The sequence below is a fragment of the Rhinatrema bivittatum genome, chromosome 1 (genome assembly GCF_901001135.1).
Source record: "Rhinatrema bivittatum chromosome 1, aRhiBiv1.1, whole genome shotgun sequence".
NCBI classification, from domain to species: Eukaryota; Metazoa; Chordata; class Amphibia; order Gymnophiona; family Rhinatrematidae; genus Rhinatrema; species Rhinatrema bivittatum.
Genome location: NC_042615.1, coordinates 94,200,205 through 94,221,436, shown reverse-complemented (window position 1 = coordinate 94,221,436; position 21,232 = coordinate 94,200,205). Strand labels below are relative to the sequence as shown.

Here is a 21,232-nt window from a genome sequence, read left to right as displayed (position 1 = left end):
TGGCGCAGGGCATCCCAACTTTGGAATATTGTTTAACTGTAGATGCTCAACCCAGGGAGCTTACACTTTGTTGAGTTCTCTTTAAGAGTCCACTCCAGAGAGCAAATTCTTGCATCCAAGGCTACATAGACAATAAATGGCAATTAAAATCAAAACATAAGCTCTCTGGGGAAGGCACCTACAGCCAGCTTAACAAAGCATAAACTCTCCAAGGGGAATCTGTGCTGAACAGGATACCAAAGTCAGATGTCCTAAGGCACGAAAGTGCATAATGTTCAGCTAAAGGTGCCTCCCCAGAGAGCCTATGCTTTGATGTTTCTTGCCATGCCTTCCCAAAATGGCATTGCATGTGAGATCGGTGCTGTGCATCCCAACTTGTGGGCACATTCTCTCATTCAAAGCCATTTTGGCAAAGAATGACAAGAAAATAAAAGAATAAGCTCTCTTGGGAGGGCATCTACAGCTAGATGAACAAAATACAGGCTGTCTGGGTGGGCACAGGCAGCTGAAGAGTACACACTTTAGCACTGTGAGCATATGTCCAGCTGTTCAGGAAAACAAAGAAAACCTGTGACTGGTGCCTGCCTCAGAGAGCTTACATTGGAAATTTAACTCCTGGGTCTGAAGTGGAGTAAACTCACATTTCTGGTAGCCAGTGTTGTCTAATGTTGTGCCCGGTGTGGTACTCCACCTGGAAGAACTTACATTTCCAACATTAAGTTCTCAGGGGCTGGAACCTACAGCTGAACAATGATTAAACTCTCTGGGGTGAACAGCTACAGCAAACACCAAGCACCCAATAGGGGTGTGCATTCGTTTGCAATGTATTGGTAATCCGCAATGTATAGGACCATATTCGTTGTATTCGTGGGGAAGCGAAACGTATCGCAATCGCAATTTCCCATGAATACAACGAATCTTCACTGAATTATTCGGCCGTCTAAAGGAGCGAATTTAAACAACCCCCCCACCAAGACTTACCAAAACTCCCCGGTGGTCCAGCAGGGGGTCCGGGAGCCATCTACTGCACTCATCCGTCGGATTCAAAATGGCACCTATAGCCTTTGACCTTACTATGTCACAGGGGCTATTGATGCCATTGGTCAGCCCCTGTCACATGGTAGGAGCAATGGACGGCTGGCGCCAACTTGTGCTCCTACCATGTGACAGGGGCTAACCAATGGCACCGGTAGCCCCTGTGACATAGTAAGGGCAAAGGCTATCGGCGCCATTTTGATTACTGGCAGCCGCGGGCCCGAGTGCAGGAGATCGATCCCGGGCCCCCACTGGACCACCAGGGACTTTTGGCAAGTCTTGGGGGGGGGGGCAGGAGGGTGGGGGGTTGTAGTTAATTAAATTTTAGCTGGGAAACGAATAAGAATGAACGCATGAACGTATCGGGGGCCCCCCCTTGCCGAATGCAACGTATCTGCCCCCCGACGAATACGAATACCGAATGCAACATATGCGGTCCCTCTGCACATCCCTAGCACCCAATACCAAAGTCCATGCTATTCATCTGAAAATGCCTTCTCCAGACAGCTTATGTTTTGTTCAGATGTAGATGAAATCCTCAGAGAGCTTATGCTGGAAATGCATCACCTTCTTTGGTCAGAGGTGGAGTAAATTCATATTTCTGGTGGCTAAAGTTAATCTGCTCCCAGTTGTGGTAGAAATAGCTAGAAACTACCAATGGGCACAGCAATAGACTATCATGGCCACCAGAAATGTAAGGCCATGGAGTTAACAACACACAGGAGTAAGGAGATAAGTGCTTGAAGCTGGAAGGAGTGAGACCAAAATGACATTGCATGCAAAATTGGTACTGGACTTCCCAACCTGGGCACAATCTCACATGCAGGGCCATTTGGGCAAGGCATGCCAAGTGAAATCAAAGGGTAAGCTCTCTAGGGAAGGCACCCACAGCTGAAGAGTACACACTTTGGTGCTGTACACATCCCTATTGGCTGTAGTTGCCCATTCCTGTGTTACAGCACTTTTCTACATCAGTGTAGATTTTTCAGGCTAACTCACATGTTTGTGTACTTTTCTCAGTTAGTGTGCTTTTGAAATTCCTGCTTGATTTGCATCCATTAGTTTACTGCATCCCACGGGGACCCTTGTTTGCAACACACACATTAAATAAAACCTGCATTAAAAATGTAATTCTGATTTTAGTGTGGGTTTTATTACATCAGCCCTAAATAGTAAGTGTGCCACACTATGGCCCTAAAATCTTTTACTTCAGGTGCTAGTCTAAACCCTAAATTTTCATTAAAAAGCAGCAGACACTTCAAGAAAGCTTAAGGAAATGAATGGCATCAGTAAACAAAGGACACATAATAAGGTAGGAAGGAATATATTTTAGAAATTTCCAAATTCCTATTTTACCAACATTTTTAGTGTCCCTTTAAACTGTTCCCAAACCAGTTTTCAATGAATCTTGTAGCTTTTATCAAGCGTTGGCAGTGGAGAAGCTCCAAAACATCTGTAACATCTTTCCTTAAACCCAATAATGGCACAGACCCCCCCCGAAGAAACAGCTGTTGAATGGTATCTCTTGACTGAAATATTTTGCTATAGCTCCCCCTCTCCCTCCTCTGCTTGTCTGCAGCATTACAAGATGGGCGCTGGCGGGAGCAGTACATTTCCCGCCCTGGCCCTTCTGTATCGAGTGCTTGTTGCAGCCGCCGCCAGAAAGGAGGTGCTCAGTGATCTCCTGGGGGCTGGAAGGGATTGAAGGAGGTCCTTTTTCCTAGATAACTGGCTGCAGGGGGACAAGCCTCCAGCCTCGATCCCAGGAAACAAAGTGGCTTTTCTTAGATTAAATATATATATAGCGTCCCTCCCTCCCTCCACTGAAACCACAGTTAGACAGACGGAGATCAGCTGCCAGGGCAAGGTAAGTCCTCGCTCCCCGCCACAGGCAGGGATGCCCCAGACTCCGTGATTCTTCTTCTCCTCGTCTTCGGTCGGAAAGGAAAGAAAACAAGGCTTCTCTGCAGCGCCTCCCCGTCGCTAAATAAAACTGAACTTACAGCTCATACGTAGGTTGGATTTCAAATGATGTGCATTAGAGACGACTCGTTTGAATGAAGCTGAAATTAGTGCAAAGGTAATGCCCTGAACTTCTCTACTCTGGGTCTAGGAGATGCCATTTCCATGTTATACTAATGGGAGACGCTCTTGTCATTTATTTTCACAAAAAAAAGCTGTTAAATGGTAAAAGCTGTAAATAGCAAGCAGCATGCGAACTCTTCGATTTCTGCTGCTATGCTTGTGTAAGAGTTTTCTGGAAATTAGGCTGATTCGGCATCTGAGTCTTTTTTTTTATTTTAGCTGTTTATGACATAAGGAAGTCTTTTAAGTAAAGTTGAAAGGCTCTTCCAATACATTACTGGGTTTGTTTTCTGATGTGATCATTTTATGAAAAAAAAAAACTATGAAAGAGAAAAGCTCTAAAGCCACTCCCTTATCAAACCATAGCGTTTCCAAGGCTCTGGGGTGAGCAAGCCTGAAGAACTTTTTAACATAACCTTCAGAATTTCATTCCAAGCCTGTTTACCCACTCTGGTGTAGCTAAATCTCCCCAACTGAGCCGTCCCATGTATTAGACTGAGTCACTTCGGTTTCAGCTTAGTGCCCCTAAGGGAGCCTGAATATTCTCAAGCACTGATCTGGTTCCTTGGCCATTTATACCAAGAATGTTTGGTTTTTTTCAGTCTCTCTGGATTTTACTGTTCCAGGGAATAAGTGGCAGCAAACTTCATAGCCAAGTGGAAAGAAAATTTGGAACTTGCTAAATAAGCATGATAAAGTTTTGAGACTAAAAGCCACTCCGTTATCAAACCACACTTTCTCTAATTCTGTTGAATTTACAAATTAGCCCCCTGACAGCTTGAAGCAAAACCTTTAAAATCCTTCTTTCAAAGAGCTTTTAGAACTTCAGTGATGTCCTGTTCCTTTATCAGAGAAGTCTGTGTGGGTATTTTCACCTATATATTTATCAGCTGATCAGCTTTTAATATGTAAATGAAAGCAGGGAAGAGATATTCAGATGCATTCTGTTTACCGATACAGTAAAAGTCGCGAGAGAGCGGGTGAGCACCCGCTCTCCCGGCACGCACACAGGCCACTCTCCTGTGCACGCAATTTAGTAGCGGCCCGCGGTCAGAAGAGGCGCTAGACACTAGCACATCCCTAGCGCCTCTTTTTTGACATGAGTGGTGGCTGTCAGTGAGTTTGACAGCCAACGCTCAATTTTGCCGGCGTCGGTTCTCAAACCCGCTGACAGCCACGGGTTCGGAAACTGGACACCAGCAAAATTCAGTGTCTGGTTTTCAACCTGCGGGCCGCTTTTTAAATTTGTTTATTTTTAATTATTTTTAACTTTTGGGACCTCCGACTTAATATCGCCATGATATTAAGTCAGAGGGTGTACAGAAAAGCAGTTTTTACTGCTTTTCTGTGCACTTTCCCGGTGCTGGCAGAAATTAATGCCTACCTTTGGGTAGGCGCTAATTTATGAAAGTAAAATGTGCGGCTTGGCTGCACATTTTACTTACTGAGTCGCGCGGGAATAACTAATAGGGCCATCAACATGCATTTGCATGTTGCGGGTGCTATTAGTTTCGGGGGGGGGGGGGGGGGGGGGGGTTGGGCCGTGCGTTTTTGACACGCTATTACCTCTTACTGAGTAAGGGGTAAAGCTATCGCGTCCAAACGCGGGTTAACAGTGCGCTCCGCTGGAGCTCTGCCGGAGCGCACTGTACTGTATCGGCCTGATGGTTAGCTGAGAAAAAGATTAATGGACGTTCAGTCTTCCTCTAATTGCCTAACCACTCTCTCTGCATGATAATCAAAAGGAAAATATTTAAGTCTTTTCTGTTATTTTTTCAAATCATTTTTTAACCCAGTAAAAAAAATAATAATAATAAATACATTTTCTGGCCCCATTTTTTTGTAGATTATGAACCCTTTAATTGGACTCACCTGGAAAACAACCTGCGGAGCTCTCTCCTATAATATCACAATCAGGGGCCAATGCAATAAGCTACTTGTAAAAATGTGAGTCCAAATTGGGCACCTGTTTTGTTTTTTTTAACGTGCACACAGCCAGGTCTTCTGGGCACCGGTGCTAAAAAGGATGCATTAGGGATCAATTGTGCGTCCCTAGCACATCTTTGGCATCGTGCACCCAGGAGACAGGGCTGTGTGCACAGCCACGCGTTAGGGAAATGGATGCTCAATTTACAAGCATCTGTTTTCCTAACCTGCATACGGACACAGGTTAGGAAAAGAGTTGCTGGTAAATTGAGAGTCCATTTCCCTAAGCTGGCTGCCATCAAGACTTTTTTTTATTTCATGTTGCTGCTTTCTGTGGTTCCTCGTACCTAGTATCGCGATGATACTAAAAGTAGGAAGAACCACAAAGCAGGATTTTTTTTTGTTTTTTTTAGTGAGCCCTTGGTGCCTGGCAAGACAACACCAGCTCCAGGGCTGGTGTTAAAATTTGCTGTGTTAAAAAGTGCATATAGGGCGCACAGCAATTTTTTGCATTGGCGGGGTAAAAGCTAATAGCCTCATCAACATGGCATTTACATGTGATGAGCACTATTAGCTACCTGTGAGTTTGGATGCGCATTTTGGACATGCTAATCTCCTTATGGCATCAGGTGTTCGTCTAACACATCCAAAACGCGCATCCAATCACTGGTTAAGCTGTGCGCTAGCCTGAGTGCACAATACTGCATCGGCCCCTCAGTGTCATAGTGCTGGGGCAATATTGACAGGGAGACATATTTCTATTAACTTTTGGTCCGGTAAAAGCTAAGCAGAGGGGGAACCATGCATGCATCAACAGTATAATAATCCAAAGACATTGTTGTGCATGCATGTGTGAGACCACCCAGGTCTTTTCAAGAGCTCTGCAGATTCTTTTTGCATTGGTATGGCAGCCTCTGAAGAAGTCCGCTTTCTCCAGGACCTCTATAGCTATTAGAATACTGCAGTGCCATAGTAAACAAACGGCAGTCAAAGATCCAACTGGCCCATCGAATCTACCCAGAGTGAGACTCTCTCTCTCTCTCTGGTTTTCGATCACTTGCATAAATGAGCACAGAAGTTCCCAGGGCTTGAACCAACACCAGCTCTCTTCCCAATGCCCTCCATCCAACCTCTCAACCCTGCTCCTACTACTAACCTTCATAATTATCCCGAGTATATCCTTTTTTTTTTAAACCTTCTGCCCCTCCTCCCACCAGCCTTTTACCACTATGTTTTATGCCTACCCCTACCAGTAAACTGTTATAGACACCAACCACCCTTCTCAGGAAAGAAATATATTTTTGGAGTTTCCTCTACAAGTTCCTCCCTGAAACTTCACATCATGACCCCCTTGTCCTTTAATATGAAATTTCACACTCCCATGCTTTACTGAAGCTCGTTACATATTTGAACGTTTCTATTATGTTCCCTCTTCCTTTCTTTCTTCCAGCAAGAAGTGAACTTTATTGGTGCATTTTAGATTTCTGTGGATGAGCTGCAATTTCTCAACTTCTATATCTCTGGAAGAGATTAGGAGCACTATAAAACAGTTGAATGGTTTTCAAATCTCAGGGTCCAGATGGCTTTACTTCTCAGTTTTATAAAGTACTAATTGGTTTGGTTAGTTAATCCATTATATCCTGTGTTTGATGATGTGGTGAAATCAGGTTGCTTCTCAGTGTACTCTAATAAAGTGTTAATTACTGTGAATCCAAACAAACAGAAGGACTCTGATAAACCAAGTTCACACAGGTCCACTTCATTATTAAATTTAAATATGAAAATATACATAAAAACTACTGCCAACAGGCTGGTTTTCATCCTGCCAAAACTAAAGCAAACAAGTGGGATTTGTACGTGGCTGGAAAGTGGTAGTAGGCAGCTGTTATTGAACAAGCTAGAAAGAAGGCAGGAATTGAAGTTCCCTTTGATAAGCTTTAATGCAGAGAAAGTGTTTGACTGTGTATCTTGGAATCACTTATTTTTTCCTTGGAGAAATTTGGATTGATTGGTGGAATATTACAAAAAATTACGGTTGTGTATTCAGAAATCTGAAGCACAATGGGGTAATGTCTCAGGATTGCCTTCTTTCTTCTGTTTTGTTTATTTTGAGTTTAGAGCTGGTGGGCCTCAAATATTCTGCAGATAGTGAATATAAAAGGTGTTAAGACTGATCATGTGGATGTGAAAATTGCCCTCTCTGCAGACAATTTTTTTATTATTATTATTGCAGAGCCATATTCCTCCCTTAATTCAATAAATTCATTGATTGGCCTTTTTGATTTTTGGGGGGTTTGATAATTATAGAAAAATCTGAAGCCTTAGATTCCATCAGTAACTTGAAAGCCAGCTGGTTGGGTCATTTTCTACTTTCCTGGGCAAATGAGAATATTAAGGAGGACTTAAGTTTTTAGGAATACTTAGTCCTAACTTTATTGTATGTAGGGAATATTACAACTTTGCTGAAAAATACTGAGAGCATATTTGTGAGTTGGCGGAACCTCCCTTTGGTAGGATAGATTTGTTATGTTTATCCTACCAAATTAACTATATGTCTTAACAGTTGTTACTAGTAATATGTTTTAAACTGGGTCTTCAGAAAATTAATAAAGCTACATCATAGTTTAATCTTGAGGAAGAAGTAATCTAGGTTATTATTCAAAAAAGGTAATCTCTTTGTGGATGAAACCAAAATTTGCAGCGGGATAGATAGCCAGGAAGGTGTGGAAAATATGAGGAGGGATCTAGTGAAGCTTGAGGAATGGTCTAAAGTTTGGAGGCTAAGAATTAATGCTAAAAAAAACACAGAGTCTTGCATTTGGGCTGCAAGAACCCAAGGGAATGGTACAGTCAAGCAGGTGAAATTCTTCTCAAAAAACAAGAGGGGGATCTTGGGCTGATGGTGTTTGATGATCTCAAGGTGGCCAAATAGGTGGATAAGGTGACAGCAAAAGCCAGAAAGATGCTTGGGTGTATAGGGAGAAGAATGGTCAGCAAATAAAAGGAAGTGATATTGCCCCTGTATAAGTCCCTGGTGAGACCTCATTTGGAATACTCTGTACAATTCTGGAGACCGCACCTTCAAAAGGATATAAATGGGATGGAGCTGGTCCAGAGGATGGCTACTAAAATGATCAGTGGTCTTTGTTGTAAATCATATGGGGACAGACTTAAAGATCTAAGCATGTACAACCTAGAGGAAAAGTAAGAAGAGATATAATAGAGATATTTAAATACTTCAGTGGTATCAATGCACAGGAGGTGCATTCAAAGGAAGGGAGATGGGGATGAGGGGTCTTGGGATGAGGGTGAAAGGGAATATACTCAGGAATAATCTAAGGAGAAATGACTACTTACCTGATAATTTTGTTTTCCTTAGTGTAGACAGATGGAGTTAGGACCAGTGGGTTCTAATCCCCTGCCAGCAGATGGAGCTGGAGCAAGCTGACATCACAGTATATATACTCCTGCAGTGTCACCAGCCTGCCAGTATTCTCTTCAAAAGCAACTATGGACAGACTAGCAAAACACTTGATAAAAAAAGTCAAACATTACTGTACTTAACCAACAAGAAACAATGAACTCAAGCAAGAACATAAGAACATGCCATACTGGGTCAGACCGAGGGTCCATCAAGCCCAGCATCCTGTTTCCAACAGTGGCCAATCCTGGCAAGTACCCAAAAACTAAGTCTATTCCATGTTACTATTGCTAGTAATAGCAGTGGCTGTTTTCTAAGGGAACTTAACAGCAGGTAATGGACTTCTCCTCCAAGAACTTATCCAATTCTTTTTTAAACACAGCTATACTAACTGCACTAATACATCCTCTGGCAACAAATTCCAGAGTTTAATTGTGCGTTGAGTAAAAAAGAACTTTCTCCGATTAGTTTTAAATGTGCCCCATGCTAACTTCATGGAGTGCCCCCTAGTCTTTCTACTATCCGAAAGAGTAAATAACCGATTCACATCTACCCGTTCTAGACCTCTCATGATTTTAAACACCTCTATCATATCCCCCCCTCAGCCATCTCTTCTCCAAGCTGAAAAGTCCTAACCTCTTTAGTCTTTCCTCTTAAGTCTTATTATTATTATTATAGTTTAAAGTTATATGTAAAGCCCCTTCCGTTTGGGCATCTCACTGTTTTATGTAAACCGGAGTGATTTGTATCTGATACAAGAACTTCGGTATATAAAAATTAAAAATAAATAAATAAATAAGGGAGCTGTTCCATTCCCCTTATTTTGGTCGCCCTTCTCTGTACCTTCTCCATCGCAATTATATCTTTTTTGAGTTGCGGCAACCAGAATTGTACACAGTATTCAAGGTAGGGTCTCACCATGGAGCGATACAGAGGCATTATGACATTTTCCATTTTATTCACCATTCCCTTCCTAATAATTCCCAACATTCTGTTTGCTTTTTTGACTGCTGCAGCACACTGAACCGACGATTTCAATGTGTTATCCACTATGACACCTAGATCTCTTTTTTGAGTGGTAGCACCTAATATGGAACCTAACATCGTGTAACTATAGCATGGATTATTTTTCCCTATATGCATCACCTTGCACTTATCCACATTAAATTTCATCTGCCATTTCGTATGTACCCCAATCTAGGGACTGGATGAATACTTACCAGTAATCCACTGGAACACGTAGCCCCACAGGAGGACCACTGACACAGTCATTCAGCAGCCGAGAGCAGGACGCTGAGTCCATCTGTCTATGCTAAGAAAAACAAAATTATCAGGTAAGTAGTAATTTCTCCTTTTCTAGCGTGTAGACAGATGGACTCAGGACCAGTGAAATGTACCAAAGCTATTCCTAAACAGGGTGGGAGGCTGCCCACAGTCAAGTCATCACCACACTTGCAAAGGCTGCATCATCCCGGGCCTGCACATCCAGACCATAAAACCTGGAAAAAGTATGTGAGGAGGACCACGTTGCAGCTTGGCAAATGTCAACAGGAGACAATCTAACCTCCACCCATGACACTGCCTGAGCCCTAGTGGAATGAGCCTTAACCTGAGTAGGCAATGGCTTTTCAGCATCCACATATGCTGCCGTGACTACCTCATTAATCCAGTGAGCTACTGTAGCCTGCGAAGACGGTTCGCCCTGCTTCCTTCCACCATGAAGGACAAACAAGTGATCCATCTTTCGGAAAGGTTCAGAAACCTCCAGATACCATACAAAAAGTCTTTTGACATCTAAGGGATGCAAGAGGCGATACTCCTCCAAATTCCTGACCTTATCCAGGAAATGGACCGATTCAAACAAAATTCCAAGACCACCTTAGGCAAGAAGAATGGAATGGTACACGGCTGTAACGGCTCCCAGCAAGAGAAGATCTGCAGCTCGCAAATTCAATGCGCAGAACATATAGCCACCAGGAACATTGTCTTCAAGTCACTAACCACAAGGAAAGGCCTCACAGCGGTTGGAACATAGGGCCTGCCAAGAATTCCAACACCAAATTAAGACTCCAATGAAACTGGTAAACTTCAGCCTCAAGGGAGGCTGAAGATTCTTTCACTACCTTCAAAAAAACGGGCTACATCAGGATGAGATAAGGAATCACCATTCACTGGGCCCCTGAAACAGGCAAGAGCCGCAACCTGTACCTTCAAGGAATTAAGGGCCAATCCTTTATTTAACACATGCTGCAAAAATTCCAAAATGAGCAGGATCTTAACCGAATGAGCAAGAACACCTTAATCCTCACACCAGGTCTCAAACCATCTCCAAACCCGCACATAGGCCAAGGAAGTGGAGACCTTCCGAGCACAGAGCAAGGTAGCAATCACCACAGAAGAATATCCACACTTTAACAAGTGAGCCCTCTCAAGGGCCAAATCATAAACAAAACAGAGTCGGATTTTCTTGAAAGACAGATCCCTCCTGCAACAGATTCTTGTGCGGCAGAAGACGAAGGGGATCCAGGAGTCTTCGCAGATCTGCATACCAAGGTCGTCTGGGCCAATCTGGTGCCACTGGGAGTACCATCCCCTGTGGCCTTTGATCCTGCGAACTAGCTGCCTGACAAGGGCCACTGAGGAAAGGCATAAAGCAAATTGTCTTCTGGTCAGACCTGAACGAGAGCATCTATGCCCAGGGACCACGGATCTCTCCTGCGTCTGAAGAATCAAGAAACCTTCGCATTGTGAGAAGTTGCCAGCAGGTCTAAGAGCAGAAGGCCCCAGCAATCCACTGCCAACTAAAATGCCTCATCCGATAACACCCATTCTCCCGGGTCCAGACTCTCCCTGCTGTGAAAGTCTGCTCTTACATTGTCTTTTCCTGCAATGTGAAAGGCCGAGATTATCTGGAGATGTCCTTCTGCCCATTCCATAAGTTGGTCTATTTCCTGCGACACTTTCTGGCTCTTGGTTCCTCCCTGTCGATTGATGTAAGCTACCGTTATTGCGTTGTCCGATATCACTTGGACCGCTTCACCCTGCAGTCTGTGGCTGAACTGCAAGCATGCCAATCAGACCACCCGAGCTTCCAGGCGATTGATGTTCAGAGGGACACTTTGGCATTCTAACGTCCTTGGGCCATCAGCTCATGACAGTGAGCTCCCCAACCCTGGAAACTCGCATCTGTTATGAGTATCAACCAGTTCAGAGAGGTCAAGGAAGCATCCTTTCCCAGATGAGCCTCCTGCAACCACCACTGGAAGTGAGAGCAGATTTCCATCAGTCAGTGGAGCCGAACTGAATAGTCCTGAGACTGTGGGTTCCAACAAGACAGCAATGAGCGCTAAAGAGGTCACATATGCGCCCTTGCCCATGGCACCACTTCCAGGGTTGCCGCCATCAAACCGAGCATCTGTAGATAGGATCACACTGTCGGGCATATAGTGCTCACCAACTGATGCACCTGTGACATCCACTTCTGGCAGGAAAACTTTGTCCTGCCTCATGTTGAACTGAACACCCAGATACTCCAATGACTAAGATGGCTGAAGACTGCTCTTAGCCAGGTTCACCACCCAACCAAGCTCCTTGTGTGTCATCAGGCGGCTCTTTTCCAGAGACTTGGCTCGAATCAGCCAGTCGTCCAAATACGGGTGTACCAGGATCACAACTCTTCTCAACACCGCTGCTACTACCACCATAACCTTGGAAAACATTCTGGGAGCAGTGGCTAGACCAAAAGGCAGTGCCCAAAACTGATACAAGCACCCCAACACCGCAAAACACAGAAAACATTGGTCCTTCAAACGGATGGGAATATGAAGGTAGGCCTCGGACAGATCCAGGGAGGTCAGAAATTCCCGACTGCATGGTCATTATCACTGAGCGTAAGGTGTCCATGCGTAAATGAATCACCCTCAAGTGATGGTTGACATACTTGAGATTCAGGATGGGATGAAAGAAGCCCTCCTTCTAGGGCACAACAAAATAAATGGAATATTGCCCCATACTTTCCTGAGACTTAGGCACTGGAACCACAGCCCTCAGCCTGAGGAGCCTTAGAAGCGTAGATTCCACTGCCTGCTTCTTCTGTGGGGAGTGGGAAGGAGATACCAGGAACACGTCCCGAGGAATACTATGAAATTTCAGCGCATATCCATCTTGTATCACCTCCAGGACCCACTGATCCTGTGTGATCTTGACCCACCTCTGATAAGAGAGAGGCATCCCCCTATCTCTTGTTCCCAAAGGTGGGCCGGCAAACCTTCATTGGGAAGCTCGGGAGTGTTCACTACTCAAGCCCGCTCCTTTCCTGGGCTGTCTAGGACAAAAGGACTGAGACCTGCCAAAAGGCCGAGTCCTCTGATAGATTGACCCTCTGAAGGGATAAAAACGCTTGGAACCACGGAGATGACCCCTCATACCAGAAGGGCGCAACTGAGGGACCAGAAATTCTCCCCACTTACTGGCCAATTTCTCCAACTTGCTCCCAAACAAGAGCAAGCCTTTAAAAGGCATTTTCATAAGATTAGCTTTGGAGATCACATCAACCAACCAATTTTGCAGCCATAGTTGATGCTTGGCCACTATCACCAAAGCCAGTCCTCTAGCCGAGGTATGGACCAAATCGGCATCCTGCATCTGCTAAAAAGGCAGCAGCGGGTTCCATAACTGCTCTGGAATTCACTCTAGAGTCATCAACTTCCTGAGAGAGAAGTAGACAAGATCATGCCACTAGGGTGTACTAATCTGTAAAGTTATCGCCACTGCTTCAAAGGCTTGCTTAAGGATGGCCTCAATCCTCCTATCATGCACATCCTTCAAGGCTGCTCCTCCCTCCATGAGGAGAGTAGTCCGCTTAGAGGCAGCACAGACCAGTGCATCTACTTTCGGAAAACGCAAATGCTCTCTCACTGCTGGATCTAGGGGATACAGGCCTCCCAATGTCCAACACCCTTTGAAATTTGCCTCAGGAGCGCCCCATTCAAGATCAATCAGTTCTTGAATGGCGTCCATAATGGGGAAAAAGCAAGAGATTTTATGCAAGGAAACCAAAATGGGATTCTTCTTCGGCTCAGACATGGAATCTGCACCAGGAACACCCAGCATCTTCAGTGTCTGGGAAATCAGGGCTGGCAGTTCATCTCTATGAAAGAACATCAACCTGGTCTGATACAGTTCCAGTCCCGGAGGAATTTCCCCATCTTCCAGGGAGTCAGGATCTGCCTCATCATAAGTGCCATCCGAGTTCCGGTCGGGAATACCCACAGTGAACAGAGGCATGCTTCGGCCCTTAAACATAGGACTGGAAGAGGGAGGGACCACCAGCTGAGCATCCGACCTGACAGGATTGGTCAAAGCTGAGGACTGTACCTGATGAAAGGATTGTAAGCCTTGATAAACCTCTACCCAAGAAAAGGCAGTAGGATCCAGGCCAATCCCAGAAGGAACTGAAGCAGAGCCCACTGAGCTGCCATCTCCTGCAGAGGAACCAGTCAAGGAACTTCCAAGATCTGGCATACCTCCAGACCATCATCAGGCTGGGAGGACCCAGGCTTAGCGAAATCAAAGGAAGACAATGCTCCCTGAGTCTCTAAGCAGCGCTGACACATGTTAGAGGACACATCAGGCTGAGATGCCCGAATATGACAGGCAACACAGAGAGAATGGCGCTTATGTTTCTTGCTCACCAGCACCACCAGTGCACAGCCAACAGAGAATGTACATCCAGACGGCTCGTGCTGAAAAGTTAAGTGCACAAAATTTATATGTACAAAAATTAGGCGCTCCAAGGGTAAGTGCTGCAAAAACCACATGCACAAACTGTGCACCAAATCCTGGGCGCACCACCAATTACGTGAAAATTTGTTCAAAGGTCACGCCCAAAACGGGCGAACAACATGTGTGCAGCGCTGGATGCACTGCGCACACTGACATTACTTTAGAGGACAGTCACACATGCACAAATGCATGCGAAAATGCTGCCACGGCCTACCACATGGCGTGCAGGGAAAAAGCCTAACTGCGGGGCCTAGCCCACCCGGGCAGCTCAACCCGCCAGGCTGTCTGGTTTCCCAAATAGGGTGGCCAACTTTTCCACTTGAGGACACTTGAGGGGGAGCCCCCTCATTTGCATATTTTTTTCCCAATGCCCTTAAACCTGAATTCATATTAAGTACCCTCCAGTTCCTGCTATTCATGCTCTTACATACACACATTTTATCTTTCTCCCCTCCTTTCTCTTTCATACAGACAGGCACATGCTCACTCTCTCTCTCTAATTTAGACCTGGCCTCCCCATACAAAATTCACTTGCACCTGGTGACAAATCAGAGACAGAGTATAAGTCCGCCGCAGCATTGATTCACCCTGCATTTTTAACCCTGTCAGTTCCATTAATCTCACAGACAGTCATACACGAACTTCCAGTCCTGTTCTGTACCTCCTGCTATTGGCTGCATAGCACCATGGCTGATTGGCTGATGTATCTGCCCTCACCCAAAGGGTGTGAAATGATTGGCAGGAATGCTTGAGTGACAGGTGTCTTCCTCATTCTCAGCTGGGGAAGGGACTATCTGGTATCACCGCAAGAGAGCGGGGCTTTTAGGTTTTTGTTTTTTTTAATTCTCCTTCCAAAATCTGAAGCATTCCCCATAGGGAGATGCATGGCCACCATCTGCTGGAGATGGAGAATACTGGCAGTCTGGTGTCACTGCAGGAGTATATATAATGTGATGTCAGCTTGCTCCATCTCCATTTTCTGGCAAGGGAGGACAACCCACTGATCCTGAGTCCATCTGTCTACACGCTAGGAAAGGAAGTATTTCTTTACAGTGAGGGTGGTAGATGGAAGTGACAGAGACAAGGACAGTATCTGAATTCAAGAAAGTATGGAGTGGTAGGGATTGTAGAGCAGACATATTTATCTGTTTCTGTTGAATTTGCAATTACAGACAGGTGCTGATACTTCCAGACCTGACAGCATGCAACCTAGCATGTTTAATATGACGTGAAAAAGACTGGCTGATGGACTCTTAATGTATAGTGACATAGAATTGCAAAAGCAGCTGGTCAATCCATTATATTTGGCATATGTTGTACAGGCCAAACCAAGCAGTCAACCTTTCAATGATAAAGAGAGCAGCCTATTTCAATCGGTTCAGCCTGGATGATGAAAAGGAATCATTTTAAACATTGTCCTTTAAGGGGAAATTTTCAGAAGCCTTACCCTCGGAATGCCTCTAGAACTTTCCTTTCTCTGACTGGCTAAATTTGTACACCAGTTAGTGTGCAATCCAGCCAGAGACTTGAACTGGGGTCAGACCTGGGGCTCAGGACAGTATTTCTAACCCTCAGATAAGAAGGGGTCTTGAAACAAGGAGAAGCAGCAGAGGACTGCTTCAGGTAGCTCCAAAGGTCACAGATCCAGGGAATGGGGATTGGCTGGTGCTCAGTCAAAAAGGGTTGCAGAGGAACAGGAACTTCTTTGCAGTAATCCAAAGGCTGATTTGCCCTCTTGCTATCAGATTTGCTACACAAAACCGGACTCTCTAGACCTTTTGTGTCAAAACCTGGTTCCAGTCTGTCACTTCAGTCTTGCAATTCTAATCTTTCAGTTCCTTCCTACAGCTCTACCAGTTCCCTACACAGAAACTACATGCCAACAGAATGTCACTTCTATCACACATGTAGAACCCAGATGGAACGACACCAAATATAGAATAAAATAGAAATAGAAATGTGCAGACAAACTGAACTGGAAACTGCATGAAGCCAGACCTGTATGCACTGCAACAATGGAAAACAGAAACATCATTCCTCATAAAATAATAATAAAATCAAGAAATATAACAATCATAATAGTAAAATTATATTAATAGAATAAATATTTCAAAATGGATGATGAACAGGATATCAACTTTTTTTAAATGTTCTCAAAAAACAATAAAATATTTCAAAACAGACACATCAAATAACATTCAATTAAGTCTAATAAGAATAAAAAAAAATTCCCCACTCTCCATTCTCACCTCTCTCCCCAGACCAGTCTTTGTCTCGCAACTGTCACTCCTCCCCCCAGACCGGTCTCACCACTATCAACCCTCCCCCAGATCGGTACCTCTCATCACTGCCATCCCCAAGACCAGTCTCTCATGAGTCACTGTCACCCCCAGAGCAGTCTGTCTCTCTCCAGTCACTGTCACCCACATCCCCTAAAGCAGTCTCTCTCTCTCAGCAGTCACTATGAACTACCACCCCAACAAGACCAGCGTCTCTCTCTCCAGGAGGGGGAGGAGCTGCTGCATATTCAGGGGCCGATGCAATAAAGGCGCGTAGAAAATGGGCACTGAACAGTCAGCGCCCACTCTCTTAACACGCGCATGGCCCCCCAAAGGGGGGGGGCGCCATGCAATATTCAAATTATGGGGGTCGCATTAGCAAGGATGTGCTAGGGTCGTGTACACCGGTCACGAAAACAGACGCCAATAAACCCGGTGCCTGTTTTTGTGACCGTCGTATGGCAGTAAGGGAAACTGACGCTGATAAACCCGGCGTTGGTTTTAAAACCCCCCTATTGCATGGCGTTCCACGTGACCAGGTCGGGCTCGAGTCTGTCAATGGGGGCGGGGAAGGGAAGAGAGAGCGAGGTAAAAGAAAGGCAGGGGAGGAAGCAGGGACGGTGCCAGGGAGACCCGCGGTGGCGGGAGTGGAGTTCCCAGGCTGTGGTGGGCGGTCCCCGGGAGAAAAGGCGCTGAGACACCCCCTTAGCAGGGGCCCGGGAGAGGGGGGCAAGGCAGCCTCTGCTGCTTCTCTGTCATTCTTTTAAACAGGAAGCCCCGGACAGCAGGAAATCGCCGTTTGAAAGCAGAAACTGTCAAGAGAAGATGGGGAGGGCAGGCCCTGCTGCTCTGGAAGGAGCAAGGTGACAGAGAGAGAAAAAGAAAGGTGGGGGAGGAAGCAGAGACGGGTGACCGTACAGCGGTCACGAAAACTGACGCCGGGAAAAGTCCCAGAAAGGGAATGTGGGGGGAAAAAAAGCCTGGGACCAACCGATTAGAGAAATAAGATCAGACAACAAAGGTAAATTTTTTTTTTTTAATTTTTAGTGATTGGCATATGGGAATGTGCATTACATATTTGTATTTTGTTCTTTCTTCAGTATTCCACTCTTTAGAGTCTGGTTTCTTGGGCTTTCCATTATATTTTTTCTGCCTGTTTCTGTTTCTAATTGTAGTCCCTTATTCTGTATTGGGGAGGATCTGTGTGTGTTCTGCATGTGTGACAGGTGCAGTTTGGCTACTGCCATGTAGTTTTTCTGTGGGGCTTTGAAGCAGTAGGTGGTGTATTAGTGTTCTAGGGTATGGTGCAATATTTGCATTGCTACCGTGTCATAGATAAGGCTGAGTCCTGAGATAGTGCTGGTATGGCACGGCAAGGTTCTAGGTGTCTTTTTTTTTGCAGGGGTTTGTGTTATTTCTCAAAGTGTTTGGCAGTGAAGGGTTTGCAGTTACTGAGATGAGTGTGTGTGTGTGTGTGTGGAAGAGGAGGAGAACTGAGTGAGTGAGAGGGGGGATGCAAGAGAGGAGCTAGAGGTGAGAGTATCAACTGGGGAGGTATGTGAGAAAAGAGAGAGGAAGGGGATGACAGATGATAAACGGGTTACAAAAATGGCTTGGAGGTGAGAGAAGTTCAGTGGGGAGGATGTAAAAAGCTGGAGTGGTTGATCGAGCGGCTAGGCTGGGAAGGGGAGAGGAACTGGGGGATGTAAGAGGGGATCAACTGGAGGAGCAGAGATTGAGGCCCTCTGGATGGGGATGGAGGTTGAGACAGGGGATCAGTTTGGAGTGCAGGAATGGAGTGCTAATTAGGTTTGGTTGTCCTCTGGGGTCGTGTGAATTTTCAAGTGCTAAAATGGGGTTACATTGGCTAAACGTTTGGGAAGCCCTGCCTTAAGGAAACACTTTTTTTGAGTTTCAGAGCCTTATATTATGTCCTTCCCTATAAGATCAAGACATTGAACATTAAATTATTTAAAATTTTAATTACAGAAAGATTTACTTACCTGTATTGTACAGGTATTTGTAATAGGCTGCAACTAAAAATTTGGTGGCATTAGGGTGGGAGGAGGTTGAGGCATAAATACTTCGTTTAAATGTACCGTTACCTGTCTATTTGATTTATTATTTACCTACTTGCTTTGTTATACAAATAAAGCAAATAATTCCATATTGACTTTAAAAAAGTTTAGCATAAAAATGCTGCAGCTATATCCTTGTAAATAATAGACTACTCGCACAGCACAGTGGGTAGATTAGACCAATAAACTTCTTGAAACCTAGTTTAGTTGCCCGATCCTGGAAGAAGCCCAGAAGGAGGATTATATCCCACTTTCTCAGCTGCTGGAGTAGGACTGGCATATCCATAGGGGGAAGGACTGGGGTGGGAAAATGGGAGAATCCTAGAAGCGGTGCACGATTGCATCTTAATGAATGTCAGGAGGACCAAGGCAGGAGAGAAATCCATGCAGAGGATAAAAAAAAAAGTGTTCAACCAGTTTATTGGATTATTATGACTCCTCTCTCATCAACACAGTTTCAGAGGGAGATCATGAAGGTTCCTGTAGCCTTTGGTTTGCTGTGTGTACTGCTCGAGGCCAGCGCAACACCCACCACCCGCCTCTCCTGTTACAAGAAGGTTTTAAGAGACCGCAACTGCCACAACATCCCTGAGGGACTGGCCGGTCTACGGCAAACGCATGGAAAGCTGCAGGATCACTTCTGGCATGGGAAGGGCTGCGAGCTGGTCTGCTACTGCAATTTTAGTGAATTGCTCTGCTGCCCAACGTAAGGCAACACTCTTTTGTTTGACTGGTGCCATTTTATTTGAATACTTTGTACTTTATATTCACCCGCTTCATGTATTTATTTAATTCCGCTCATAACCTGCTTGATCATTACTGAATGTTCCCTTCACTAGCACAGCCACAGTGACAGATTTCAACTTTCACCGCCCCTGGGCACTGTTTATGCTGGTGACACTCTGCCCCCCCCCCCCCCCCCCCCCCGACCTGATCCCTCATTCCTCCACAATCCCCCTCAAGACTTCCAATGCCATCCATCAAAACCCAGGCCTCCCACGCCTCTTGGCCGTCGGAGCCCTGGCCGCATTATCAGTATAAGGCAATCAGCAAGCTAAATGCGCCGGCAGGACCCGCCTGGCGCAGGGCATGGCTGCAGCAGGGCCAACGAGCACCCGCTGACTTCCCTGCCTCGTGCTCATCGCTTTATGCCGACAGCGCCGCCGGAGCCCGGATGTCCACGTGGGGCCGCAGAGAGGAAACGGGATGTCTGCCGGGGGGGGGGGGGAGAACAAACCGTAGCAAGGAGATCAGAGGTCTGCCACGGGCGGAGGTGCTGGAAATTGGATCAGAGATCATCGCCCAATCGGGGGGGGGGGGGGGGGCACAGAGCGAGCGCGCAAGAGCTTTGCCAGGCCACGCACCAGCCAGTCGCGCTTTTTTCAGGGGACTTTCTGGTTTGTGGAAGAAGAATGGCAGTCAGGTCACAGGGAGGACCATTTTCCGAGCCATTTGCCTAGGTAAAGACCGCATGTCTGAAAAGCACTCCCAGTCAGGCTCAACATACCCTGCGGGGGTCCACAGGGCACAGACTCTTAGCTGGATTGAAAGTTGTTCCCGAAAGCGTGAGTAGGGCAGGGGTGGAAAATAACGTAGCAGCGTACATTTGATTTTCAAGCCTACACCTGCTTTCTTCCGGCAAAAATCTCTCTGCAGACAGAGCAGGAGCAAAGGACCTGTGGCAGTTTTCAAGGGAAGGCACTCACATAATTCCCGTATGAAAACTAGGCACAAGGCCCAGGGATACAAAGTAGCTACAGCTCTGGTCTGGTCCCCTCCAGTGGTCTCACTATAGACAGTCGGGAAGGGGATCATTACAGAGCTGCCGGGAACTGACAACTCGGTGCAGTAGCTTGGGTTCGCTTTGAAAGTTGCTTCAGGGCCCTTTTGCTGCAACAAAAGTAAAGTTTGCTGAAGTAAAATGAATCTTTCAACTTTACATTGTTACAGCCACCTTGGGTATATTGGAAAATCCCTTCCAGAGCTTAGATAGGAAAGGCTTTAGGGTTCTCTTCCTGTATGGGAGAATCTCCGGTACCTGTTGTCTCTGCTTAGTATCCTGTGCAATCCTCTCCCTCTCCTTTTGATAGTGCGGGCTGTACACGCTTCCTTGCACACCTCAGGGTTAATAGCTGGATTGAACACTGTACACTGGAGAAGTGAATATAAACTCTCCCTCTCTTCAACAAGCACATAAAAGGCCACAGTAAAGTTTCCTTTTCTGGCAAACCACCCCTGACACAAAATCAGCAGGTAAAAAGCAAAATAGAATTGGAAAATTTTAGATTCACTTTTTCTGCTCTTTGTTCTTTAAAGATAAGGGTAAAGGCTGCAATTAACCCCCCCTTGCTACTTTGAGGCTGCTAGTTCTGTGCTGTGTAGCTGCTGCTTTCTATGGGGTACTTCACCCTATAACTGGAATAATGCATTCATCCTCGTCATCATCATTTATTTATAATAATACCAATAAGATACAGGATTGAATACAAAATTCTATCCATCCTACATAAAATTATATATGAAGAACAAGAAAATTGGCTAAGCCCCTACATACAACTACATACCCCAAGCAGAAACCTTAGATCAGCAAATAAAGGACTCCTAAAAACACCACCAACGCACTC

At 45.5% G+C, this 21,232-nt stretch overlaps 1 protein-coding gene across 2 annotated transcripts in view; it reads left to right on the top strand.

Annotated features, from left to right (window-relative positions):
* Positions 1-21,232, top strand: part of SCRG1 (stimulator of chondrogenesis 1) — a 61,739-nt gene that overhangs the window by 34,061 nt on the left and 6,446 nt on the right. For both annotated transcript variants that reach the window (XM_029575913.1, XM_029575997.1), the window contains one exon: positions 19,064-19,314. In XM_029575913.1, coding sequence (XP_029431773.1) covers positions 19,064-19,314 — 251 coding nt within the window. The remainder of the gene's footprint in view (positions 1-19,063; positions 19,315-21,232) is intronic.